This window comes from Dermacentor silvarum, chromosome 6, assembly GCF_013339745.2.
Source record: "Dermacentor silvarum isolate Dsil-2018 chromosome 6, BIME_Dsil_1.4, whole genome shotgun sequence".
NCBI classification, from domain to species: Eukaryota; Metazoa; Arthropoda; class Arachnida; order Ixodida; family Ixodidae; genus Dermacentor; species Dermacentor silvarum.
In genome coordinates, this window is record NC_051159.1 from 34,568,016 (window position 1) to 34,595,600 (window position 27,585).

Consider the following 27,585-nt stretch of genomic DNA (forward strand, 5'->3'; position numbering starts at 1 on the left):
CAAAAAGTAAAATTACCCTAAGTTGCATTAAAAATAAGTTTTAATAAATAATATTTATACACACATCTACATAATAACGTCATGATGGTCATGATAGTCATGATTGGTCAGGATTAGTGATTGTGATGATGATACCGCAGTCAAACACAAAATGCACTTGGCTGCTAATCCAAGTCTAGCCCAGCCAGTAAGTGGCGGGAGCTGCGAGCAGCGGACGAGCTAATCAATTTTGCCGGTTCCCAGTGCTTTCCGCTGTTTTTCACACTCGTAGAAGCTTTACAAATGACGTCAGGCCGCAATGCCGCCCGAAAAAGCGTTTCGTCGAGTGACGCTGGGACTGCGACATGGATCAGTGAAGTGAAAAAGTGTCTATTGAGAAACCTCGACACGCAGGCAAAACCCGACCTGTTGAAGTCCTACAGCGAGCAGAAGCAGTGAGCTGATTACTTTATGCGCCTTAAGTACCACAGTAATCACAACTGTGTTCATTGTTTATCTTGTTGTGTTTTCACCTGCAGTGTTCTGGAAGAATTATTGTCAAGAGCGGTCAAGCTAGGCGAAAGCAACTCCGTTTTGGTCGTTGGTCCCAGAGGATGTGGGAAGACATCGGTGTGTTTTGATGTATTCACTTTAGCTTTCGTGTCAATCTTTGCTTTGCTCCGTTAAACGTATAATGGGCAGCTTTAACGAGCCACCTGCACGGGAGATAAGCTTTGTGTCCCTCTGTTATTCTGATGGTATTTCGTTACAACCGTGTTGACGTGTTTATTTTCAGCTGATTCTAGCCGTTTTAGACAGCGTGTCTCGGCACAAGGACATCCTTTCAAACTTTCTTCTTGTAAAGTTGAACGGTAGGGTACTTCATATTTTCTTTTTTTTTTCTTTTTTTTTTTTTTTTATCGCCACTGTTCAATGCAAGCTGGCCGCAAGCAGCGCCAGCAACTGCGAATTAACATGTATTCACATATATGCGCCCTGTGCAGGCTTCACTCACACCGATGACAAGATTGCTTTGAAAGATATTACACGTCAATTGCAGTTGGAGAATGTTGTTGGAGATAGAGTGTTTGTGAGTATTGCCATCAAGCATTTTGTGTATGGTGTCTTTGTCGTGATAAAACTTTGTGTTACATTTCACCGACCATCTTTCAGGGCAGTTTCTCTGAGAACCTTACATTTCTGCTGGAATGCTTGAAGTCAGGTATGCCATGTAGAAACTTGATCTTTTTTCTGTATTATTTTAATCCGACTACCAGCTGCGACGTACCTTAATCTTAATGCCAATTATTGCCACATCTGAGCCTAGTGCCAGCCAAATTAATTTGTGTAATAAGTGAACTGTGGCACGAAAACATAAATGCTGTGAATGCAGCAGCATTAAGTGATTTTCTGCTACTGCATTAAGTCCTTGCGACATGATTTCGTTATCTTGTATGTAGCCACTAATACTCGTAACAGCCATTTGGTAAGTCAACTCATAAAGAAAAAAATATATTGATATCAAACAGGAGTGCATTCAGTTTGGTGTAAATCCCTGCAGTTTTTCGGCAGTAGCCGGAAAAAAAAAATATATAAATGCACATTTGAATGTACCCTAATTGCATCTGTATCAAAGGGACCCTGAAACGATTTTGACGATTCAGTACAAATGTGCCGAGTCAGTAGAGTAGGTCCTTCTGATCATTGAGAGATGGATTTAAGTGCTCCATGTAAAGCATCTAATTTATTATAAGGTTTTAAAAATGGGCATCTCTACCAATCGTAGCATTGCTGCTCCCCTGCCATTTTCAGCCGCCCCTTCCCATGTTACATCATTGGGAATGTTTGAAACATGCAACTGCTTTAAGCTTATCTTTAAAAGCATACATATGCATAGTAATATGTGTACCCTTAAAAATTATTTCTGGGGTTTTACGTGCCAAAACCAGTTCTGATTATGAGGCACGCCGTAGTGGAGGGCTCCTGATAAATTTTGACCACATAGGGGTTCTTTAACGTGCACTACAATGCAAGCACACAGGCGTTCTTGCATTTCGCCTCCATCAAAATGCGGCATTTTGCCTCCATCGTGCTCGTGTACCCTTAAAAATAAGTACCCAAATGCAATAAATGTAGATGTTCCCTCAAACTAATGGCCCAATTCTGCCTGAGAATGCAGATCGTCTGCTACAGCTCTGGCAATGGCAGCCAATGGCATGCAGAGGGGTTCTCATATGAAATTAGGATGCAACGATGCCTTCTTTGGTGACAGGAACATGAATGGTACCAGCGCTGTATTACGCTCGTCTTGCACTGCAGGTGTGAGCAGGGAGTAAACTGCAATGACTACACGCGACCAGCTGCACGTCAGTGTTAAAACTTACCTCCTTGGCCATGACAGTGATCATGCGCAGATTCGAAAAGAAACGCCAAGTTTTAATATAATTTGCCCAGAATTATAGCAGAAAAATATCCTAACAAGCCGTGCTCTGAAAAAAAAAAAAAGCATTGCAAAGGCAATTGAATGTGCCCTACAACGGGTCAAAATGTGTCCGAAAACTGGCATCTTGAGCTAGACTTTGGTGTGGCAGTGCTGTCTCCGCTTCCCACACAGAAAGTGCGGATTTGATTCCCGATGTCAATGTACTTTTTTTTTCGGATAGTTTTTGTTTCTTTTTTCATTCTAGAGTAGAGGAAACATTATAAATTGCCCATTTCAGCACATTCACAAAAGTTAGCAGCAGTGCTTATTTTTTTCCGCTGACTGCTACAAAGAAATCTTATGAGTCAACTAATAATATCTCAATGGAGCAGTGGGAGGCACAGCTCGTCCGTTCCGACTTGGCAGGACAAAAGTCCTTAATTAGCCGGGTCGGGCAGGCGGCAGAGGCCAGTGGGGCCCTGGACTGAGGGGCTCCGACCACCGCTATACTTTATTTTCCTGCCAAATAAAGTTTCTATATATGAGTCTAATATAGAGACAATCGTGTAAACGTACGTATTATGAGTTATTTACATGTTAGGCGATTATCAAACCAAAATAATACCGGAAACAGCTACTTTATAGTTTGTATATTGCATACACACTCGCCGAAATGCTGCGGCGTCCGTCTCTTTGTGCTTCATGTAGCACAAACTAGCGAACATTGCGCGTAGTGTCACCGCACAAAATTAGTCTTTAAATTTTGCTTCGTGTAGCCCAGGCTGCGTAGGAAAGAGACGCAGGAACACACTCGGTTCAAATCAACCGTAACTCGACAACACTTGTGTCACCGCATGAAGGAGGTGGAACATAGCTATGGCCGTACAGTGTCAAATTTGACGTGGCATGCTGCGGCTTGAAGGGGGGGGGTCAATGTTTAACCAATTGTACCTGTGTTATTACAGCGCACTGACACAAGATTCTTGTGAGTGAAAAAGCATTTCTTGAGAGATACCCTCTGTGTCTAGGCGTACAATAAAAACTGTTTCAGGGACCCTGTTTTGCCACTTGGCTTCTGCAGTGACATGTTCCTGTGGCTTGTTATGAATTGTTTCTGTGATCAACTTGTTGCTATGGTAGCCTTACGCATAACTCAAAGGCATGTGGGGAACCAGCTTCATTTGGTGGTCCTTTGCAATTTTTCTTACACTGGCTTTAAACAAGGCATGCACATGGTGTGCCCCTCCCGTTAAATCTAATGTCTCGCTTTGTTTATAAGAGATATGCATGTGTTTGCTTTCGTTAACACCACTTTTGAGCCCATTACCTTCGAGAAGCCCATTAGTGCCTTTTTTAGGTTGCTGTGATGCTACTGCTTACAGTATCAAACTTCGAATCCAACTTTGTCATCATGACAACATCGAAAAAAATTAATTGTCAGGTTTATAATTTTGCAAGGTGGAGGAAGCATCAACCAGAACTAGTTTGCCACATACAGTGTCTCTGTGCTTCGAGTTGTCGATTAATTTGCCCTCTTGTTGCAATCTATGAGCCTCCTGGTCAGCTCAGATGGTAGAGCGACTGCCTCAGAAAGGCATTGGTCCCGGGTTCGTATCCCAGACCAGGGCAAGTTTTTCCTCAACTGTGAAGCTGTCTTTCTGAGAAACCCGTACGAGTTTCCTTTGTAGCTTCATGCTATATTCGGGTGGATGACAATTTTCCATTTCACGACGCTTTCTCCACCTTGCAGGATTCTGCAGAACTGATTTGCCAAAGTAAAGGGCGTGTTAAGTAAAGTTAATTTACCTTTATACAGCCTTTCTGCAAGTGCATGAGGGCCTTTTGTGACTGTGAAACACTGTCAAAAATATTGGCAAGTCAAATTTACTGATAATAAACAACGGGAAATTACCCGCCGTGGTTGCTCAGTGGCTATGGTGTTGGGCTGCTGAGCACGAGGTCGCGGGATCGAATCCCGGCCACGGCGGCCGCATTTCGATGGGGGCGAAATGCGAGAACACCCGTGTACTTAGATTTAGGTGCACGTTAAAGAACCCCAGGTGGTCCAAATTTCCGGAGTCCCCCACTACGGCGTGCCTCATAATCAGAACTGGTTTTGGCACGTAAAACCCCATAATTTAATTTTTAACAACGGGAAATTGACTGCCGTCATGAGTACACATGTGCAAGTGAAGCTTACTTCAGATGTTTAGCAATCCTTGAATTGTACATGAACTTTGAGCCATACAGCAGATAGGAACGATAAAATCCATCTTGTGTTGGACGTGATATTGAAATATTTGTGCCTAACACCATTTTGGCATGTCCTAGCTTGCTTGAGAATACAGCCCGAGGTTTTGCTATATATGAAAGGCTTCCATTTTGTGTACTGATACTACTGATACGACATTTGCCCTGGTTTGTGTCTTATTTTAGGGGACCAGCAAAGCAAGACGATTGTTTTTGTTGTTGATGAGTTCGACTTGTTTTGCTACCACAAGAACCAGACACTGCTGTACAATTTGTTTGATGTAGCACAATCGGCTCAAGCACCGATTCTGGTTATTGGCATTACCTGTCGGCTGGCAAGTAACCATTCTTCATTCTTTTCTTGCTTTCAGGCTGTAAGATTAGCCATAAATTAGAAGCTAGCACTTAAAATGCCACTGGCGCACCTTTTGAAGAAAGTGTTGAATATGCCTGGTATTGAAAGGTATTGTTTGTCACAGCCATGCGAAGTGACAGACAATGAAGCCAGAGAAAGATGGGGGAAGTTAATTGTTATGTTTAATTGAAATATAGAAATAATCAAGTCAAGGGACATGAAAGAGGATGAAAAGATAACTCGGACCAAGCCCACATTACACATGCCGTGCTTTACTAAACAGTGACGTCATCCCTCCAGCCACTTTCTTCGGTGTGTGTGTGTGTACAAGATTAGCCCTCGACACTCACGACCAAGGCGGCGGACATGGTACGCCTCTTCAACTGCAGGTGTCACATATAGTATGTGATCTAGGAGCAGGCAGCTGGCCAAATTACCCTCGTATGCTGACTCACAGCATCAAGACTGCCAGATACAACGCCCTCGCTATGTGATGAGATAGAGGAAAATGGCTATCTGAGGGGCCCAACTTTTGATTAGTCGCAACCATACGAAGTGACGTATGATGAAGCTAGAACAGCTGATGATGTAGAACATTTTTTTAAGTGCAGGTGTCATGTAGTACTTGAGCTACGGTTAAATGTGAGCTTACATGAGCTTAGTTCGGGAGCTTATGGTTAGGCGATGCCTGCATTTGAAAGGATGCCCTACATCTGTCACCTTGGCCATGAGTGGCACTGACTGATGCCCCTAGTGCTATACTTGTATACCTACACACTCAAGAAAGTTGGTGAGCCCCGCAGGGGCGTCTGCGTAAGCAGGCGTTTGGTGTGTTGCGACACCACGGACCCGAGCACATGGGGGTTGGACCCTCCCGCGCTTAACCGTGCGCGGCTTAGCCATGTCCGGGGAAAAGGGGATCCTGGAGGTTGAGCCGAAGCCGGGAGTTTGGACCTTTATGGCCCCCTGGCGGAGGCAACACACCTCTTTGGCCTCGGCTTCACGTAGACGGCACCCCCGGACTGACCCACCCGGGGGAAATCGGTAGTTGCCTTTTCCTGTCTCTCTCTCCCTCCAACCTTCGTCTTTCTTACTTTCACTCTTTCCTGTCCTCTCTTTATTTTCCTTTCACTTCCGACTTCGCGGGCAGCAAGGGTTAACCTTGTGCATTATATCCTGCCTTGGGTATATGTATTTGGTTATAGTGGTGGCGTACAGTTGGCGTTTGCAGGACCTGTCCCTTACAGACTCTGCAGCGTCCCCTTGTTGGGCTCCATGGTGGGTGGCTGGCGCCACCGCCGAAACTCATCCCACATATATGGATAGCTCCTTTCCTGCACTTGCTGATCGCCGCCCGAAACGGGGGCGCACCGAAGAAATATTCCAATTTTTTGGCCGACAAATTGAGAACTTTCCACGATACCACGTGGTACATAGTGAGAAAACTGACAAGTCCGTGAGAGTGATCTCACCCTTTATTGTTGCAAAGACTCTGACAGAGACTATAGGACCAGGTTACAAGGCGACGAAGTTGGCCAGCGGTGATCTCCTTCTGGAACTCCGCGATAAGAAACAACATGATAAACTACAGAATCTAGTGTCGTTTGGAAATTTTCCTGTGACTGTGACCCCGCACCGCACCATGAACACCTCCCGCGGTGTTATTTCTGATGACGACATGTTGGAGCTCACTGAAGATGAACTTCTGGAAGGATTTAAGGAACAAAATGTTTTGGCTGTAAAACGAATCAAGATGAGGCGTGATGGTAAGGAGCTAAAGACAAAACACATAATTCTTACGTTTGGTTCAAGTGTTCTACCCGAGACCATTGAGGCCGGATACGTCAAACTACGTGTCAGGCCATACATGCCAAACCCGCTCCGATGCTTCAAGTGCCAAAGATTCGGCCACAGCTCTCAGAACTGCCAAGGCCGACTGACATGTGCTAAATGTAGTGCCACTGAGCATCTCTCTGAATCATGCGAAAACTCTCTCCACTGTGTGAACTGTGATGGGGAGCACGCCGCATACTCGCGGTCGTGCCCATCCTGGAAAAAAGAAAAGGAAATAGTGACAATTAAGGTAAAAGAAAACATAACTTTCAAGGAGGCACGCAGGCGGGTATTGCACCTGCCAAAAACCAGCTTTGCCGAAGTGGCGCGTCAGGGGGCAGCGCCACAGCGGCTTCCGGCGGCTGTCCGGCTCACACACAGTGAGCTGCCAGCGCCCCCTCGGCGGCTGCAGCTAGCGCTGCTCCGCAACCCCAGCAGAAGGGGCCATCAACCTCCGGGCTAGTGGCCTCCAAGGCCTTGTCCCTCGAGAAGAGGCCTTCACCGCGAACAAACCGCTCTCAAGAGTGGGTGTCCAGCGCTCCGCAAGAGCCAATGGACACATCTTCCAGCCAGACGGCGCAGCCAGCGCCAAAGGAGCGGCGAGAATCTCTCGACCGCTCCAAAAAAGAAAAAGCCCGCATCACAGGGCCCGACAAGGGCTCTGTAAGTTAAATTAGTCTCTTTTTTAAACACACAGCACAAAAAACACTTCCAACATGAATACACAAATAATACAATGGAACGTCAGAGGACTCCTACACAACCTCGATGACGTCAAAGAAATCCTACACAGGTTTAATCCTAAGGTGCTGTGTGTTCAAGAGACACACCTTAAACCTACACAATCAAACTTTCTCCGGCAATACGCCATTTTTCGTAAAGACCGCGATGACACAGTCGTGTCTTCCGGTGGTGTGGCTATTGTAGTCGATAGAGGTATTGCCTGCCGGGAATTAAAACTTCGTACGCCCCTAGAGGCAGTTGCTGTCCGAGGGGTGTTGTTTGACAAGCTAATCACTATTAGTTCCATGTACATCCCTCCCAGCTATCCACTTAATAAAACGGAATTTCAAAACTACATAAATGAGCTTCCGGAGCCATACATAGTTCTCGGAGATTTCAATGCACATAACACCTTGTGGGGAGACACGCGTTGTGATGGAAGAGGTCGCCTAATTGAAAACTTCCTTTTTTCCTCGGGAGCATGTTTACTTAATAAGAAAGAGCCAACGTACTACAGCGTGGCGCATAATTCATACTCCTCCATAGATTTGAGTATCGTGTCGAGTACACTAATTCCGTACCTGCAGTGGTCCGTTCTGAAGAACCCCTTTGGGAGCGACCACTTTCCAATTATACTAAGCTTAACAAAACAAGATGGTTGCTCGCCACATGTTCCCCGATGGAAGGTTAACTCTGCTAACTGGCAACTTTTTAAAGAAATAACATATTTAGGCCGGGATGACATTGCGTCTCTTAACATAGACGATGCTGTGGCGTATATAACATGTTTTATCACTGACGCTGCAGAAAGGTGCATACAACAAACTAATGGACTAGCTAATAAGCGTCGCCTGCCTTGGTGGAACGAGGAATGCCAAAAAGCACGTAAAAAGCAAAACAAGGCCTGGGGATTGTTTCGCAACTCCCCAACAGCCGAAAACTTCATTAATTTTAAACAAGCAAAATCGCAGGGCAGGAGAACGCGCAGACGTGCTAAAAGAGAGAGCTGGGAAAAGTACATCTCCAGCATAAATTCGTATACAGATGAAACGAAAGTCTGGAATAGGGTGAATAAATTAATAGGTCGGGAGTCACATCCCCTACCCTTAGTAAATAGCCAAGGTGATAGCCTGGAAGACCAGGCGGATACTCTAGGCAAACACTTCGAATATGTATCGAGTGAATCGCACTATACACAATCTTTCCTGAAGTTCAAAGAACGCGAAGAGCGGCAGCCCCTTAATCGCAAAGGTTCATCAAATGAGGCTTACAACCGACCATTCAGCTTAGCCGAACTTAAAGCATCTCTCGCTTGTTGCAACAACTCAGCGCCAGGTGGCGACCGTATCATCTACGAAATGATTAGGTACTTACACCCCGAAACACTGACAACACTCCTCTCTCTCTTTAATGCCATGTGGGCGGCTGGATATATTCCTTCCTTGTGGAAAGAAGCCATAGTCATCCCGATTCTTAAACAAGGCAAGGACCCGTCTTTAGCTAGCAGCTACAGGCCAATAGCGCTAACAAGCTGCCTGTGCAAGTTGTATGAAAAAATGATAAACCGGCGCCTAATCTGTTTCCTAGAAAATGACAAAATACTAGACCCCTTCCAGTGTGGCTTCCGAGAAGGTAGGTCAACAATAGACCACCTTGTTCGCATCGAGGCAAATATCAGAGATGCGTTTATACATAAACAGTTTTTACTTTCGGTCTTTCTAGATCTAGAGAAAGCGTACGACACGACATGGCGCTTCGGGATTCTGCGAGATCTTTCCGCGATGGGGGTCCGTGGAAATATGTTAAACACAGTCGAAAGCTACTTGTCTAACCGGACGTTTCGCGTAAGAGTGGGCAATGTTTTATCTAGAACATTCACCCAGGAGGCTGGCGTGCCACAAGGGGGTGTGCTTAGTTGCACGCTCTTTATTGTAAAAATGAACTCCCTGTATACAGTTATTCCACGCAGCATGTTTTATTCTGTGTATGTCGATGATGTACAGATAGGTTTCAAATCATGCAACATTGCTATCTGCGAACGGCAGGTACAGCTTGGATTAAACAAACTGTCTAAATGGGCTGATGTAAATGGATTTAAAATAAATGCAAAGAAAAGTACGTGCATACTTTTCTCAAACAAAAGAGGCATGACACCAGTGCCAAATCTCACGATTAATCAAGAGGAACTATCCGTGAGCAGTGAACATAAATTCCTGGGAATAATTCTAGACTCAAAGGTCACCTTTATCCCCCACCTTAAATATTTGAAGGCAAGGTGTCTGAAGACGATGAACCTTTTAAAAATTTTGTCGCGCGCAACATGGGGTAGTAACTGAAAATGCCTACTGAACTTGTACAACAGTCTTGTCCGATCACGCCTTGATTACGGGGCTATAATTTATAATTCCGCAACGCCAAGTGCATTAAAAATTCTAGACCCCGTTCACCATCTGGGCATCCGCCTCGCGACCGGTGCTTTCCGAACAAGTCCGATCCACAGCCTCTACGTAGAGTCGAATCAGTGGTCACTTCATCTGCAGCGTTCATACAATAGTTTTACATATTTTCTTAGAGTACACGCGAACATTGAACATCCCTCTTATTCAACCATAAACGACATGACCACTGCCACACTCTTTCAAAATCGACCGGCATCGAGAAAACCGTTCTCTTTGCGTGTGCGGAATCTTAGTGAGGAAATGGGTGTTCCGTTGCTTGAACACTGTCTTATGGCTCCAGCGAAACTGTTACCGCCGTGGCAGTGGCAGCTCATAGAGTGTGACACATCATTCGTGGAGGTCACTAAGCACGCACCAGAGGCACATATCAAAATGCATTTCCTTGAACTCCAGTCCAAGTACACATGCACAGAGTTTTATACAGACGCTTCTAAGTCACGTGACGGGGTGTCGTATGCAGCCGTCGGCCCATCCTTCTCGGAATCCGGTGTACTCCACCCGGAAGCAAGTATCTTTACGGCTGAGGCCTATGCTTTATTGTCAGCTGTGAGGCATATAAGGAAATCTAAACTTCAAAAATCAATCATATTTACAGACTCTCTAAGTGTCGTAAACGCTTTAAAGTCACCCTGTAAACAGAAAAATCCTACACTCATTGAGCTCTATTCCGTACTGTGTAGAGCATATGTATCTAACCAGCATATCATTATATGCTGGGTGCCTGGCCATAGAAGCATTGAGGGTAATGTGCTAGCTGACCGAATGGCTACGTCAATAACATCGCACGCTACTAATCCTTCAGCTGCTGTTTCTGCAACAGATTTGAAACATTTCTTCCGTAAGAAATTGCGAAGCCATTGGCAACGTCTGTGGGATGCACAAACAAATAATAAGCTTCACTTGATTAAGCCACAGTTAGGTTTCTGGCCCCCCGTAACGAAAACACGACGAACTGATGTCCTATTCTGTCGTCTCAGAATAGGTCATACATTTGGCACCCATAGTTTTTTGTTAACCGGGGATGAACCACCAACCTGTGGTAGATGTGGTAAGAGGCTAACCGTCCTCCACGTTCTCCTGGAGTGTCGGGATGCCGAAGCAGATAGAAAAAAACATTTCCCTTTAGCTTACCGCTATCATGTCCCTCTGCATCCCAGTATGTTTCTTGGTGAGGAACCACTGTTTAGCACTAAAGCAGTCCTCGCTTTCTTAAATGACGTGGTACTGCATGTTGTAAGCCCAACAAATTCATAGCGCATCCTCTCTCCAGAGGATGCCGCTGTGATGGTAGTTTTGTATAAGCACATGCCTCCAGGCCCTTGTGATTCAAGGGCTCTGTTTAGGCAGTAGTGCTTCTTTCCAACTACTACATCTTAAATATTTTAAATATCGTGTCATTCTTTGTCAGTGCATTCTTCATTTCATAGTACACCTCATTGGTCATTGCCATGATTTTAGTGCATGTATATTTTACGCATTTTACAGCGATTATTTTTAGGCCCCTTTACAGCCACACTTCATCTACTTCTCAGAATTCATCGCTCCACTGCACACTCACAAACACTGGCATGGCGCTTTTTGGCCATAACTGGCCCTTGCGCCATAAAACACCACACATCATCATCAAGAAAGTTGGTGAGAAGATGATGCAGCGGTATCTTAATTGGTAAAGGCACCGCACACGTAATGTCGAAGATGTGGGTTCGGTCCCCACCTGTGGCACATTATCCTTTCTTCCACTTTAATTTCCTTTTGCCCGATTATTTCTAAATCTCGATTAAGCATAACAATTAACTTCACCGACGCCTTCTCTGGCTTGATTGTCACTACATATGGCATTAAAAGGCTGCAGTTGAACAGATTTTCCATGCCTGCCACCATGACTGTGAGTGGCACTAGTAAACACACCCAGGGTCGGTTATATAAATGCATTACATAAATACCAAATAAAATAGACAAAGGGACTGCTGTTGACATAGCCCAATTGGCAGAGCCCAATTGGCAGAGCAGCACACATCATGTGAATGTTGTGGGTTCATCTCCCACTCACGGCAAGTTATCTGTCCGTCCACTTCGGCAGTTGTGTTTAACTGAGCTTTGTGGAGTCCACTGTATATTCATAATTTATGTATATTCGTAACTTGCATACTGTAGGTAGCTGCAGTGCTATGTAGCATTGAATATGTCTTAAGGTCTGCCCGTCCACCATACAAAGTACAATGGACTATACAGTCTGTGTAGTTTGTCCTGAACATGCCAAATGTGTGTTTCAACTCTGGATATTAATGAGCTAACCACGTGTGCAACTTTTCAGGATGCTGTCGAACTTCTTGAGAAGAGAGTGAAGTCTCGCTTCTCGCATCGCCAGCTCCACTTGTTTCCTAACTTCAGCTTTGAGGAGTACCTTGGTATCATGATCGATCACCTGTCCTTGCCTGGCAACTTTCCAAATAAGAAGCTGAGAGAAGAATGGAATGCCTCCGTCAAGGTGATAATAAGGAATCTTTCATTGGTTGCATACGTGCATGGTCATGGCGACATTCCTAATTTGGCATGCCCCAATGTTGTGTAGTTCTTATAAAAAATAAATGCAGATATTACTTTTAAGTAAGGTTGTTCCTTTTACTGTGTAAACGCCAATTAAATGATGTAGCCACAAGAATGCCATTATTTTTAAGGTATCAATTAGTTTGTGGCGTTTTTTTGCAAAGCGCACGAATTGCTTTAGGAAAAAGTAGTACAGAGAAGAAAGAGCACTGTTTTGTTTCTCCTCTGTATATTTTTTCCTAAAGCCATCCGTGTGCTGCACAAAACATCACCATGAACTTCCAATGTTTCGGACTGTTTCGTAACAGATGACGTAGCACATTCCGTGCACTTCCCGACTTTACACGATGCAAAAATGGAGGCTGCTGTCAGTGGGAGGGGCTTAGAGGCAGCGATATAAAATAGAAATTTTGAGTTTGTATGAGCACTGAGAGGCCAATTTTTTGTGTGTACGACCACATTAGCCCCTCTACTATCAGTTACAATGATAAACTGAGTGTTGTTAAATGACCGTGTCATGGCCCCTTTAAGTTCTTGAGTTAGAATGTGCCTTCTGTGGCTAATGGGATAAATACAATTAGTAAGTTTAGTTAATTGGTAAATTCATTAGTGATTATTATGTTCAATCACAGCCTCCTGTATTTTTCATTGCATGCTCAGTAAAGCCAAAATCGGGTCAGTTAGAGGTGACACCACTTTCCCAGGTTTTGGTCACAGTTCATGTGTATGGTTAGGGCAACGTCAACTTTCTACTTTGCCGCATGTCATGTGGGAGTGGAGGAGCAGTGCCAGTGCTCAACTAAAGTTGTCGGTGTTCTAGCAACAAAGGGGTTGAAATGTGGAGGGAGGTGGTGCCGCCGCAGTGGACCAATGGTGCACATAAATATTGGAGGGACTGACCAGACATTGTAAAGATACTGGAGGTTATGTTTCAATGATGAAATGAAAGGTCTATTCTTTACGGGTAATCACTTAGTCATCTCTGGAATTCTTGGTATTATGATATGCAGTACAATCAATTATTAAGGAACACTTGTTTAGGATTCAAACCAACTTAACTTGAACGTATCGTCAACTTCAAAGGAAAAATGTGCTTTTTGTGACACGTTATGTAGACCTGTAGCTGTAAGAAATTATTGCCACGGCCTTCTTGTGCTACCTGTGTATTGCAATCCTGTCACATTTAGAACAAAAGCATTTTTTTTATGTGACAGCGCTCGTGGCTTGGCATGCTCATGACAGTACAACATATTAAGAAGTGATGCAGAGGCATTCGGCTTTTTCAAGTGGAAACTTGCAACTTCATGATACTCTGTTGACGTTTGAAAATATTTCTTTGCATGGGGGGGGTGGCACCACACTGTCGTCTGCACATCGCATAATGCGATATAATCTAGGAGGCCATCATTTGGGCATACATCTGTCATCACCACTTTTCATCAGAGAACTGGAGCATCTTATTCGTGATTTGAAATTCATCACAACAGCAGAGTCTGCTCTGCTGTGTAAAATTTTTAGCACCAGAGTTGTGGCTAGCCACAGCAAAACGACAAAACACTTTTTGGACATGTTTGCATGCAAATGCAAAGGGTGTTGCATGCCAAGGGGTGCAATATCTCTGCCTTGGCATTTGCATGCCTTTTATAGTCATCTGCAATATTTGTTCAGCGGGTCAGCAAACAAACAAGTTGTCACCTTGTGTTTTCTTTTCTGAAAGCTAGTCTTTTGTGCAGGCTTTCGCGCAAGAGAGTGCTGTGAGGACAGCCTTGCAACGGCTGTACTCGACCAACAAGGACATTCGAGCTATGCAGTACTTGTTGGTACGGTTTGCTTTTATCATTTGCTTTCTTTCTATAATGCTTTCAGTCATGCCAGTTCAGTGAAACCTGCTTCTTAAAAATTGTTCTTTAAACATACACAAAAGTAGATGTAGAACCACCTCTGCATCAACACTTGCATTATGGGTGTGCCGTCAGAATGCTGAATTTTTCTTGCTTCATTTTTTTTTTAGTCTGTTGATGAAATCTTTGTTGATCATGATCACGCTTTCAATGTCGGGTTTTCTCGGATTTGACGCACCCTCAGTGCTGGGTTTCCTTCTCGGATGTAAAACGAATAAACGGGTTTATTTTTAATTATGCAGAAGATAAAGAAATGACAAGTATAATGGCAAACACACTATTGATATAGTCCTCACATTCCTATCTGACAAAGGAATAAAATGCACTGCGGACTCAAAGACGTCATTGTTCTTAGTACTCTTTGGCGCTGTCAGGGTCAGAATCCAACACGGTCAAAGTTGCCTCTTCCTTAGATGGCTAGCTGTCATCTTCTGAGCCCGAGCTTGGCTTGTATTCAGAGTTGGAAGAGCCACTGCTCCAATAAAAATGTGAAGGCCCCGCGCGAGCAGCTGTCTCAAAGCGATCACATGGCCACACTCAAGGAAGGAGCGCTTTTCGTTTATTCGAACTCAACCAGATAAAGCAAATAAGAGATGCAACAGAGAGTAACGGATGAAAGAGATACGACAGAAAGCAGAGCCATCCTGGAGAAAGCACACCGACAAAAGCAGTGCCCTTGTCATTGGAAAGGAGGCACGCCGTAGCGATGCCAGCGGGAGACGAAAAAAAAAAAGGGGGCGAGGGGAACTTCTGTGCACAAGCGACAGATAGCAGAAACACACAAGAGTGGTTGGCTTGCGCTGCTGCGCCAATATACAGAGCCCACGTAGAATCCAGTGGTGTACAAAGTCCAGAAGCCAGAGTCAACAAATCCTGTGGATTTGTTGACTCTGCGTGGCACAATCACGCCCGCAAAGGGGTATGTTCCACAGCCGCTAGCGGAAACTCGGGCTAAGCCATTCCAGTGAGGGGAAAAAAATATTCTTCTAGAAATACACCACTGATGGCGGAACCACTTCAGAGCTCGCGAAGTTTGTGTTACTGTACATATCTGAGTGGAGAGAGTGGAGAACGTACAGATATGGGGAGGGGGGGGGGGGGTCAGTGACACTGAAAGGGTTAACTACAAATACAGGACTCCAGAACTTCTCTCAGAATTGTGAGGGGTCCATAGATTAAGAAAAAAAAAAATCAGCATGTTACAAGCAATCACACACAGCAGGTGCATAAATAAAGCAGTAATTGAAAACTGGACCTAGTAAGAAGTTATGTGCCCTAGAAACTTACAAAGAAATAATGACTAAAGCTTTGAATCGGTATACAGTCAGACCCAGTTATAGCGAAGTGGTTCAAGCACTAAATATACTTCAGTATATCATGTATTTCGATATATCATAACACATGTACAACAAGCTGTTGTGAGCATTTATGATGAATTCATTATACATCAAGAACAAAGCTACCCATCACAGTGCTAAAACACCCCATCATGACCTGATTCTTGGAGAAGCCTGTGCAACTAATGCAGCAACCTGGCAAGATCTGTAGCTCTTTATCGATTATGCGCCATACAAAGCCTATCTGGTAACGTGGTAAAAATACTCGAAAAGCATAAGCAAAGCAAATGTATTGTTACAGTGGAATCTCGATGATACGATCACGGCTAGTACGAATTTCCGGATGATACGAATTTTTTGTGGTCCCGGCTGAGCCCCATTACTTTGGAACGTGCTAGAGAACGGTTGTTACGAATAGATTTTCGACCCGCGTCGGTTGATACGAATAAACGTCGCCCCACCGACGGCCGCGAAAAAGAACAGCGTGCAGTCACGCGCTTTCTCCCTTTCTCTTTAGGTGCGGAGGTGTGGATGCGGTGCCGGACAGCGCGGAGGCCGCGACTGGGCGCGAAGAGTTTGACGCGGTGGCACTTTTCTTGGTTTTCTCGCGCGGCTGCCGCAGTGAGCGAAGGTTCGTGCGGTCTATCGCTTCAAGGGAAACTGAGCGGCGTAAGCACAGCGCATACAAAAGTCAGAGCCGTGTGGAGATCGCTTTCAAGATACAGTGCGCGCGGTAACCCCGACAGCCGGCACAGGCGCAAAGTACAAGAACGCATTTGTTGGCAGTGTAGAAGCCGCCGCCCCCCCCCCCCCCCTCCCTCCTTCCCTCCCTCCTGCGCTGCCTTCCCGCTTTGCTCCTTTCGGTGGGAGATTGCGTCGCCAGTAACCCTTGCGCCCGGTTGCAAGATACGCATTTGGTGCCCCGCAGCACAGCGTCGCTCCCCCCCCCCCCCCCTCCCTCCCATACCCCCCGGCCTTTCGCACGACGGAAGCAGGGCCGGGCTCGACTGGCGCGCCCGGCCGTGACGGAAGTCGCGTTTGCTCTCCGCTGTGCGTTCGCTCTCCGCTGTGCGTTCGCTCTCCGCTGTGCGTTCGCTCTCCGCTGTGCGTTCGCTCTCCGTGCGTGAAGGCGCGCTTTCACTCGCACATACGGCATGCAGTGACAATTTTATCGCCCTTGGACTCATGATCCGCGTCTCCTCCGCATCACCTTCGTTGATCTCCTCTCCCGTCGGTGGGCCCACCTCGTTGAGAAGCGTGCTCGGTACCGCCCTTGTCGGCGAGATTTTCCAGCAGAAGCCGCATTATAACCGGTATTTCGTCTCGCGCGGCTGCACTGTAAGCGATATGCATATACATGGAGTTCTATGGGAGGGTAAACGGGAGTTGGAAGAGGCCGCATTGTAGCTAGTTCTGCGCTATAAACAGTTACATTATAAGTGATCTATACTGTAAATGCTTTTTAGGTGCGCGTGCCTGAGTGAGTTCACCTCCGACTTTTTAATTTAGCTAGTTTTAATTGTTTCGATGATACGAATTTCGGCTAATACGAATATTTTTCGTGACACAGTGAGATTCGTATCATCGAGATTTCGCTGTATAGGTGGTTTTATGGTTCAGGTTGTTGTCGCTCGAGGTTCGACATATCCAATGTAGACTTTGTTCTGAGGGATTTATTTTGCATGAATATCGCTTAGTTAGTTTTGTGTGTTCAATACAGTGTATAACCTGCTCGACCCGGACTTGTTATAATTGGGTTTACTGGAGTAAGTTGCAAACAAGGCATGCAAAGCAAACAGGAAGGCCCAAATCTGTAGTTAGTTGCGAAAGAAATTACACATGGTCTCTAATATCCTAAATTTTATATTGATTAAAATTGTGAGTGTGTGACACTACATTAGGACAACATATTACAAAGATTTATGTTTCTCACCTTTCCTCTGCACCATGCTATAAGAAACTGTTCAGTTTGAACAAGGACTTTTTCAACATGATGTCCAAACTCTGTCTCATGCATCTTCCTACAAGTAAAGCCATCCACTTTAAAGCTTTAATTAAAAAAAAGGCATGCTGCCCCTAGCCCAAAAGTATCCGTGTTCTGTGGTTACTGGTAGGTCTTTTGTTTGGTATGTATCAATAAGAGTTAAGGCATTTAAAGTGGTCTTGCTTTGTTGCATACGTGTTTACAGCTGCCACCTGTTATGCGCCTGTCTGAAGAGAATCCAAAGCTGGATGCTGTCGACCTTCTGGAGTCTCAGAGGCAGCAACTCGAAGACCCCAACGTTGCCCTTCTGAAAGGTACATTGACGCGCACTCACAAAGAAAGACTTCTGCTCTTTTCTACGACTTTCGGTGCAGGAAATGTGTGTTTTAATAGCTGCGAATGGCATATGTCTTGCACAGCGTGTTAACCTAGCATTATTTAGAGCATGTCTGGTCCTAAAGGGCAGTAGCTTAGGAAGACATTTCAGCAAAATCTTTTTGAATGCACCTTGTATTGGAGAGCAGTTATTGGCGACCAGCGTCCTTGCTACCTCTCTAAACCCTTCCTTCTCTTTTATTGCAATGGCAATTATATGGACGCTCCGGTCGCAGTCGCGACATTAGCATAATGTCCCATGCGCACGTCTGTGTGTGTGTGTTTGCCTGCATGCACTGCCCGACTACCTGCAGCACAGTTTGGGTAGCTAGAAAAAAAAATTGGAGGACGCTTAAGCTTCGCCTTTAAGAGTGGAACGCGATAGCATTCAAAGATCCCTGAATGCTTGTCAGGCTTCTCAGCAACTGCAGCTTTCTTTTTCTCCACCGTCACCTCCGCGCGCCGCTGCCGAGGAGGCAAGCGCCATCTGGATGGTGTTTTTGCAAGTAACCTACCTGGGCGCACCACTTTTGGTATGGCAGAAATGCTGGAAAAGGGGTTTGAGTTTCCTTGTAATGGAATTATGTTTTCTCGCACAGTCAAATTACAATCTGACGCTATCATGTCTGTAGGTTGTAGTTAAGCCATACTTTACGATTTTTCTGACGGATTTTACTTTGGGAAATTCAATTTTTGTTCACTAACGCTTTGCGCCACACAGAGGGCCTGCGCAGTCTGGTTTGTATGGATGATTTTCTCCGCCACCGACGCCGGATTTTCTGCGACACAGGGCCCTTAACGCTCTCACGTTGAAACAGCGATGGCGATCACACCATGCAAACCACATTTAATATAACACTAAGTATAGTATAGTCATTGAAGTGTTTTATGAAGACTCAATTCCGCATTTATTTGGCTCAGGAAGGCTAGTTACTAATGGAGAAGTGAAGAACAAACTTTCCCACTAAATTTTTTGCCCTAAATTGCAGTGTTGGTATATGTTAGTAGCATGATACAAATTTCGAAATATTTTTGCTTGTTGGGCTATGTTTAGTCTCATGAAAAGCTCTCCAAACTGACTGGTTCGAGTCTTTAGTTTTCGTTGAATGCAGTGTAATCCTTGTTTATCGATAAGCTATTAACCAGTCCCTAGCAGACACTGTCCATATCTTATGACACCACGACGAGTTAGCACAGGAACTTCGAGCGCGTCTTTCATGTTTGCATCTTTTTTGACTTACCGAGACTCGACTCGTGGTCAAGCTGGCATTTCTGGTATTCCGGAAATGTAATTTACCAATCCAGGTTAGCTGACCATTCTTTAATGTCCCTTTAAGCACATGTTGCAACAGAGTCTCTATCTGTATTCACGAGATTGCGTCATGCTGGTGCTTGTCATTCAGTCATCTGACATGGTACATACTCGTACTTAGTAGTTCTGTGCAACAGGGACAAGGCTGCAATGCCTGCAAACGCAGATGCGTGCACGGGCAACAAAGAGAGAGAGGGTAAAGTGCGAATGAATGCATTTAGATGTTTGCCCTCCTGATAGTTTGAGGTGCCTGTAGCTTCTGCAGTGGTGTACAGAACTACAGAGACAAAGTACAGGTGAGAGTGTGGGATGCATTGTACCCTTGGCACAGGTTGCTGAATCTCGGTGTTTAATGCTTCATAGATTTGCTTCATTACATGTGTATTTCATCCGTGGCATTGTATTCCAGGGTTGTCTATGCTGGAGCTGTCGCTGGTTGTTGCAATGGTGCACCTGACGAAAATTTATGATGGTGAGCCATTCAACTTTGAGATGGTTTACAAAGGTAAGAAATAACTTTGCAGTGATTAAAAATTAGTCATTTCTTTTACACTTGCAATGGAAAGAAGGAAGAAAATTGTACAAGGAATAATTATCAGCACAAGGCTGTGTAGTACAAACCATAAGAAACATAATTTATAAATCTGCTTTCTTGCCCCACAGAAAAAGAAAAAAAAAAGTTTTAAACGTTCAGCGAACTTCAGCAATTTCTGTGGCTCTGAACTTACTAAGACAGCAGCAGGTTGTCACAGTGGACCCCTAGCCATCTAATTCGCTTGCTCCTAAATATTGATGCCATATTGAAAACAACTTCTTGCAGGGTTCATACACAACCTTGAAATCCTTGAAAACCCTTGAATTCGGAAACACAGATACAAGGGCCCTTAAACCTCCTTGATGAACTGCAGTTGGGGTTTGACTTTGAAACATTCCAAATGACAAACTCGCCATAGGGGCTATGCCATGCACACTGTCTATCGTGAAGCAATCCCAGATATTACATTTGAGAGTGCCGCTAAATGATTGCAATGTGGCATTTTCACAGCCACCAAGAACAAGCTTGTTTAAATCACTGTTGCCATTGTGGATCTAGACAAAGCCAGATCAAGCAACCATGCCATAATTTGGCTGAAGTAGGACACTACTAATCATCCTTCCAGAAGGCGGTTGACATCATTGCAATGGGAAAGGAAACCTGTAAAAAAACGACCTGAAGAGCTTGAAGCATGTGTCTAACTCAGCAGCTGCAAGAAATATCGCTAATTTTCAGCGTACTATGTGTACAAATAAGGTTCTTTACCTCCTTCTTGAATTTTGACCTTTGGCATCGTTGAAATCCTTAATAAAACTTGTTGTTGGGCTAGTTGGTACATTCTTCATACAACGATAGGACGCAACACATCAAGGAAAAGAAATACACCTGTATTTCTTTCACCTGTATTTCTTTTCCTTGATGTGTTGCGTCCTATCATTGTATGAAGTTGAAATCCTTGAATGGTCTTAGAATTTTAAGTCAAATGTTCTGTACGAGCATGGTTCTTGACGATGCACACAATGTCATCCTTGGCTGATACAGTATTACTTGTCTTCTGAAATGCCTGCACAGAGGCCACCACAAAATCCCGCACAAGCTACGAAACACTAATGTTGCATGATACCTACCTCAGTGGTTCACCCAGATCCCACCTACACATTGCCGTAAGGGCATGGATTCAATCCCCAGTGACTGTTCATTTGTTTGAACTTGTGTTTTTCTTTTCCCTGTGGAGGTGGTGAAGCTGGGGATGAGAAGGTGACCTGACAACGATAGAATTTTTTTTTTTTTTTTTGCCATTGCAGAGTTCTTCAAATTTGCAACTGGAAAGTCATCGCTGGAAACAAGCAAGCCAGTGGTAATGAAGGTACTATTGTGACTTTTGCAATTGTACTTTTTGAGAAGGCGTTAAAGGGACACTAAAGGCAAATACGAGGGTTGTCCGTAAAATAAGGCTCCCAATGATTTTTCACAATGAAAAACATGTTTATTGGCATTGAATAATACATTTTTGGAAAGCTTAGACTTTCCCCTATTTTTCGACATAATCGCCGTTGAGATCAAAACATTTTTACATGCGGTGTACCATCTTCTTTATGCCTGAATCGTAGAACTAGAACTCTCCCACCAGGCTGTGAGGGTAGCTTAAAACCTCTTCTTTCAGCTCCTCTCCGGTTCTGAAATGCGTCCCACAGGTGTTTCTTCAATTCAGGGAAAAGATGGTAGTCACTTGGGGCTATCTCTGGGCTGTAGGGCGGGTGTGTGACAGTATCCTATCCATATTTGTTGATGAGATCGTTTGTTACATGGGTGATGTGCGGACGAGCGTTGTCCTGATGGAAACGCATTCCCTTCGTGAGCATGCCTCTCCTCTTGTTTTAGAATCGTGCGACGAAGGTTCTTCAACGTCTCAGAGTAGCGGTCTGCATTGATTGCTCTACCGGCAGGCATGAATTCGCACAACAATAACCCCTTCCTGTCCCAAAAGACACTCGCCATCACTTTGCCCACACACAGTGTTTATTTGAACTTCCGTGGCTTCGGCGACTCTGGATGTTTCCGCTGACGGTATTGTTTCGTTTCCGGTGTCGTGTAGTGAACCCAGGTCTTGTCCTCAGTGACAATAGAGTCCGAGAATTTCTCGCCATCGGTTTCGCATGCCTGAAGAAATTCGCAGGCTGCTTCAACACGTTGCCGTTTGTGGTCTTCCCTAAGCATTTTCGGGACCCACCTCGCACAAACCTTCGCATACCCCAAATGGTCTGTCAAAATTTTGTCAATGCAGGTTTTGCTGACATCAGGGATCATCTCGCAGAGTTCCCGAACCGTCACCTTCGATCTTTCAGCATTGTTTCTTCCACAATCGTTTCGTCCGAAACCGATGGCCGTCCAGAATGCTGTTCGTCATGGACGTCTGAACGTCCATCTTTGAATTCTCTATACCATTTGCGCACGTCTTGTACGCTCATACACTTTTCTCCGTAGACTTCACACAGTTGGGAATGAATGTCCACCGGCGCAGTGTTTTTTGCACGCAAAAAACAAATCACAGAGTGTAATTCACACCTGACGGGAGAAGCGAGTGGGAGCTCCATCTCTAACGGCTGCCAAGCCGAGACTGAGCGTCGCAGACACCTTGCCGGAGCGGGGACTGGGAACCAAGCTACACGGCAGTGTCGCCGGATCCCGCATAACAGTGTTCCTTGCGACTGCAGCTCCTTGGGAACCTTATTTTACGGACAACCCTCGTATTAAGTCAAGCTTAAGTGATAAATTAGTGCTCGAGAATCTCTAAGGCATCAGTATTATCACGAATAGAGCCTTAGTAATCGAGAAATTGAGGTAAATGCAGGACACTATTAGATACTCCTCCATTACGTTCAAGTACTTGCCTGATGACGAAGGCACTCCTTATTAAATTTGGTCACTAGTTCTCAACCACTCTTTATAAAAACATCACTGTATTGCATTATATGACGAAAGGAAATGATACTTGTCCAGTTCTATTTCATTTCTAGAAAAAAGAACTCATTGACAATACCGTTGACGATGACACAGGTGGTCGAAAGGTTTCATTTTCGCTCGACTCGGCACTGCAGGCACTTTCGTGTTTGAGTAGCAGTGCTGCGCTACTTTTACTGGCTCGCGAAACTCGCACGGACTGCAAGTAGCAGAGAATTCCACTTCCATGTGATGTTGCATGATGCCCGAACGGTCCATGCCACTCGACCAAAAGCAGCTGCAGCGGCGAATCCTCCGCTCTGTCATAGCTCGGTTTCTCCATGGCCGCGCGTTTGCGCTTTGTGCAAAGAACTGTACCGCTATTCCGCCGTCTGTCGGGGGCCGTTTTACTTACCGACGGCAGCAAAGCAACTTCACCACTTCCCGGTTGGGTGGCGGGAGATTCAAATTGCGATAAAGGTATTCGGAACCTTTGGATGCAATTTTCTTGTATAAACTAGGTATTTTCTTGGCACGGAAAAAGCGTTGCATCGTTTCTGGAATGGTATTTAAACAGTCCACGTCAACTTAGTATTGCCTTTAGTGTTCCTTTAAACCTACCTGCCACCCTGTGATCTTGTGCAATCCCAGCTGCGGCGGCCACATTTCTATGGGGGTGAAATGCAAAAATGATTGTGCACTTCGATTTAGGTGCACGTTAAAGAAACCCAGCTGGTCAAAATTAATCTGGAGTTCCCTACTATGGCGTGCCTCATAATTTTGGCACGTAAAACCCCACAATTTAATTTTAATTTTAACCTGTGAACTTTAAAATTTGTAAAATCCTGTGGACATGACAATTAAGTACATGCCTTGAGCACCCACCTCCTCAGGGATACATAAGCACTTTATAAATGATTTATCTATAGAGGTAGTGCACAAGCAGCAGCAAACATTGCACGGCAAAATACTGACAGGCAATGTGCTGTTTTTAGATTACAGTGATTTATGAGACGAGGTTCCGTAGCTTTCATTCTCACCTGCAGCAGCCACATTATGATTTGGTCATAGTACAAGAACCCTTGTGCACTGAGCTCTGGATTCACATTTAAGAACTCCAAAAGGACAAAAATTATCAGGAGCTCTCCACATGCCATCTCTTACAGCTCCTGTGTTACCTTAAGATGTTGTGAAGGAGCACAAACAAACGGACGCAGAACATCTAGACACTGCTGGCGCTTAACTGGAAACGTAACTGAATTTGAATGAGAAATAAATATTGTTACGTGTGGAAAGCAGCAAAGCCAAAAGAAAGGAGCTGAAAAAGAAATTAAGTGTGGAAAAAAAAGATCACGTGTGTTTCCGGCCATCAAGGAGAGATTTCAAATACAAAAAGCTATATTGACACGTGTACTCATTTATCTTTCTTCAGTAACCGCTTTTCTCTGGCTAAAAATTGTTAATCGTTATCACTAGGCGCAAGATGCGCCTGCATGTCTCAGAAGTTTCTCGAATTTTATCAATGGATTGTTCCGTTGTCTGTTGTCACTGAACCTTGCGTAACTTGATTGTCTGTGCGATGCGAATTATGTTGTACTTTCTGGAAGGCATGCAGGGCACCAGCGGTTACACTGGAACCTTCGACGAGTCATGCATAAGAGCCGACTCACTTGACCTGCAGATCAGATTTAATCTTGATAATATTTGAGAACAGCCAGGCAGACTGTGCTCGCGCAATCATTGAGCTTCTAGTGTGACTTGCATTTGTGGGCACAGGTTCGCCCAATAAAAAATTAGTTTCGTGATTCACGTTTTTGCTACTGTGTTCTTCACCGTCGCTACAACGTGACAGTATGGACGTACAACTCACACGTATATCGAAGTTCTTGTTAATAAAGAATGTTTCAGCGATCTGTGTTAATTTCGCGCTTCTACTCTATCTACTCATGGACTACCAACTAGCCCGCTCCCAAGCCTTGCTAAATTTCAGCAATCTCCCTGGTTCTATTGTCATTGTTAGCCTGATGTGCACTCAAATGACGGAACGCATCGCTACTTTGTGCAGTGTGCTGACAAATGTAAACTTGGAGTGGCCTTTAGCGCGTTGCAATGCTCGCTGCAATTTAATCCATACGAACTGGCCAACTCTCTACTCTCTTGCTTAGACATGTTAAACACCATCAGTCATTCACTCATTCAAAAATCAACCCATCAATCAGAACAGCAACAAAATACAGAGAATTCTCATATGTAAGCAGACATCCCAGCCCAAGCATTTAGCACTTTTGTTGAAGGTATTTGTATAGCCAATACTGAACAGTACAAGTTGAAATATGGAACGAAAGATGGCATTTCGACATGGTGTCATAATAATGTGTGAGCTATGGAACTTGAAGCTAGTAGCTGTATATCAAGACAGTCTTTGTGTTCTAAAGTGATGCTTCTGTAAAGAAATGTAAAAAAAAAATCACGAGGTTTGGCTACACGTAAGAAATATTGAGTTACATTAAATAGACACTGAAGACAACAATAATTTGAGCTCTGATCATGATTAGAGGCTTAACAAGCCAGAAAACAAGAAGAAAAAAAAAAAACTGGTGGTAATGTCGGCTTGAAGTTCCTGCAGCAGCTTGCCATGTTTACATGAAATTCGATGGCGTCTGCTTGGGCCTAGTTAATTTTTTATAGGTTAAGGTGGACTTGTATTCTAAATAAGCCAAAGCAAGTTTAGCAACATTCAAGAACTTTTACAGAGCTACTATGGCCCAAATAGTATGAGAAAAATATGTTGAAATCTGTGACATTGCACTAATGTACCAGCGCTGGAGTTCCGGTTCGAAATTCGGGAAATGGAACTTTGACCTACATTTTATCTTCTGATACCCAACCCTATCGCCGCTGTACTAATGAAAATAGTGCTTTGAAAGAGCATGCCATCTTTTCTTGCACTAGCGTGAAGAAACAACTTGCATAACGGCAAACACAAAAGCACAAGACTGAACAAGTGACTTGTACGTTTGTGTTCATTCTTGTTCTTGGTCAAGTGCAAGAAAAGATTGAACTTCACCATTTAGCCCAATTTCAAGATCTGCTGTTTTGAAAAAGTACTTTACCGACCTAACTTATTTAGTGGTTTTTCTTTAGTGTCCCTTTGAACTCAGTCAATCAGTTATTCAATCAAAAGAAGTTGTGCTTGTTTTTAAAAGCACAGCACCTGATTCTCTTCTCCTCAACCTCCTTCCAGGCATTCCAGCAGTTGGAGGCATTGGAGTTTGTGCAGCCTGTGTCTCGGAGCCTCGCCAGCGTGCAGTACGAATTCCGGCTCATGCAGCTGCTCGTCGACCCTTCGCAGGTGCACGAGGTGGTGCATAGGTCGTCGTCCTTGCCAACCGAGCTCGCCCACTGGGCAGTGTCCGTTGTCGGTAGCTAACAGCAGCTTGGAACCAATGCAATTAAGTGGTGACATTACCAACCTCGGGCCTACCTAATGGGGCAGGAGACCATTCCTTTGTGCCAGTGGTTCCAGAAGATGTTCCCAGCCTCACAGAAGCCTCTGTCAACCGTTTAAGAATGCTGAAGAACTTCAGTGCTATTGCCCCCTGCTCAACCCGATGTGTTTGCACACATTCGACACACTTGTTCACAAAAGGTCCTTGTACATAAATAAAAAGAATGAAGACTCAAGTTGGTGCTATGGGCTGCATGTGCAGGCGACTGTTGTCTGTTAAAAGCTCTGTATGCTGCAGTAAAACTCATCAATGGAAATTTACATCTGCACACGCCTACCAGGTAACCACAGGGAATCTGGATCACGAGAAAGAAAGTCTCAAATGAATAAAAATGCACCGAAGTGCATGTGGAACCCTCGGGTTATTACTGGCAGCTTACCAATATCCTTAAAGGGAAAAATATGCATTGCGATTTCCAGCTTCGGTGGCCACGTTCTGATAGTGATGGAATGCTAACACTCGTGTACTGTGCTCTGGGTGCACGTTACATAACCCCAGGAGGTCAAAATTGATCTGTTATTCTCACCTACAGCATTGCCATACTGCAATGGTTAGTTCACATTCAAGTGCAAAACTTTCATTAAACTCTGGCAGCATATCATGGCTGCTACTATCAACGCCAGTTATTCCCCTATCTATGGCCACCCGTAAACTCTTCTTGCTCTCTTGTGTCCACCTCTATTCTAATCTGCATCATCCCCTATCTTTACTACTGATTATTTTTATGTATTATATTTATTTAGTTTTTTTCCCCCTTTGGTTCTCTATTGGTACATTTGACTGGTCACTTTTGAGTGCTCTTGCAGTGCGGTTTATGTTCAGCTGGTTGAAATAGAGCACTTGGAACACATTTCCCTGCTTCATTCGAAGCGCTCGGAGAACCCCTCACCTTCAAGCTGGGAGCACGACCGAGGTACAAACCGATATCCAACAGAATTCAGATCATACAGATTCGAATGTTCTGAGGGCAGCTGAACATTCAGCTTTAGGCATACTCTCCCTGGTTCCAATGTCGAGAAGCCTTGGCATCGCTGCAAACAGAGTCAGTGCGCAGTAGGAACCAGTCGAATGTACCATATATGTATCTTATCTCTGTTCCCTGTTGTTTATATCCGTTTCATGCT

At 44.5% G+C, this 27,585-nt stretch overlaps 1 protein-coding gene across 1 annotated transcript; it reads left to right on the forward strand.

The window, feature by feature from the left end:
• Positions 1 to 155: 155 nt before the first annotated feature.
• LOC119455406 (origin recognition complex subunit 4-like) lies at positions 156 to 26,648 on the forward strand. The gene is made up of 12 exons (XM_037716810.2): positions 156 to 434; positions 519 to 609; positions 776 to 851; positions 984 to 1,069; positions 1,153 to 1,201; positions 4,838 to 4,986; positions 12,336 to 12,509; positions 14,302 to 14,388; positions 17,996 to 18,104; positions 19,887 to 19,982; positions 21,317 to 21,378; positions 26,197 to 26,648. The coding sequence occupies exons 1-12, from the start codon at positions 283 to 285 to the stop codon at positions 26,380 to 26,382; spliced, it is 1,317 nt and encodes a 438-aa protein (XP_037572738.1). The 5' UTR covers positions 156 to 282; the 3' UTR covers positions 26,383 to 26,648.
• Positions 26,649 to 27,585: the final 937 nt, after the last annotated feature.

Excerpts from the sequence above, each read along its gene's own strand:
- LOC119455406 (XM_037716810.2), top strand. The coding sequence starts at position 283 with ATGACGTCAGGCCGCAATGCCGCCCGAAAAAGCGTTTCGTCGAGTGAC. Across the intron at positions 18,105-19,886 it reads CAACGTTGCCCTTCTGAAAG|GGTTGTCTATGCTGGAGCTG; the intron begins GTACATTGACGC and ends ATTGTATTCCAG. Across the intron at positions 19,983-21,316 it reads CTTTGAGATGGTTTACAAAG|AGTTCTTCAAATTTGCAACT; the intron begins GTAAGAAATAAC and ends TTGCCATTGCAG.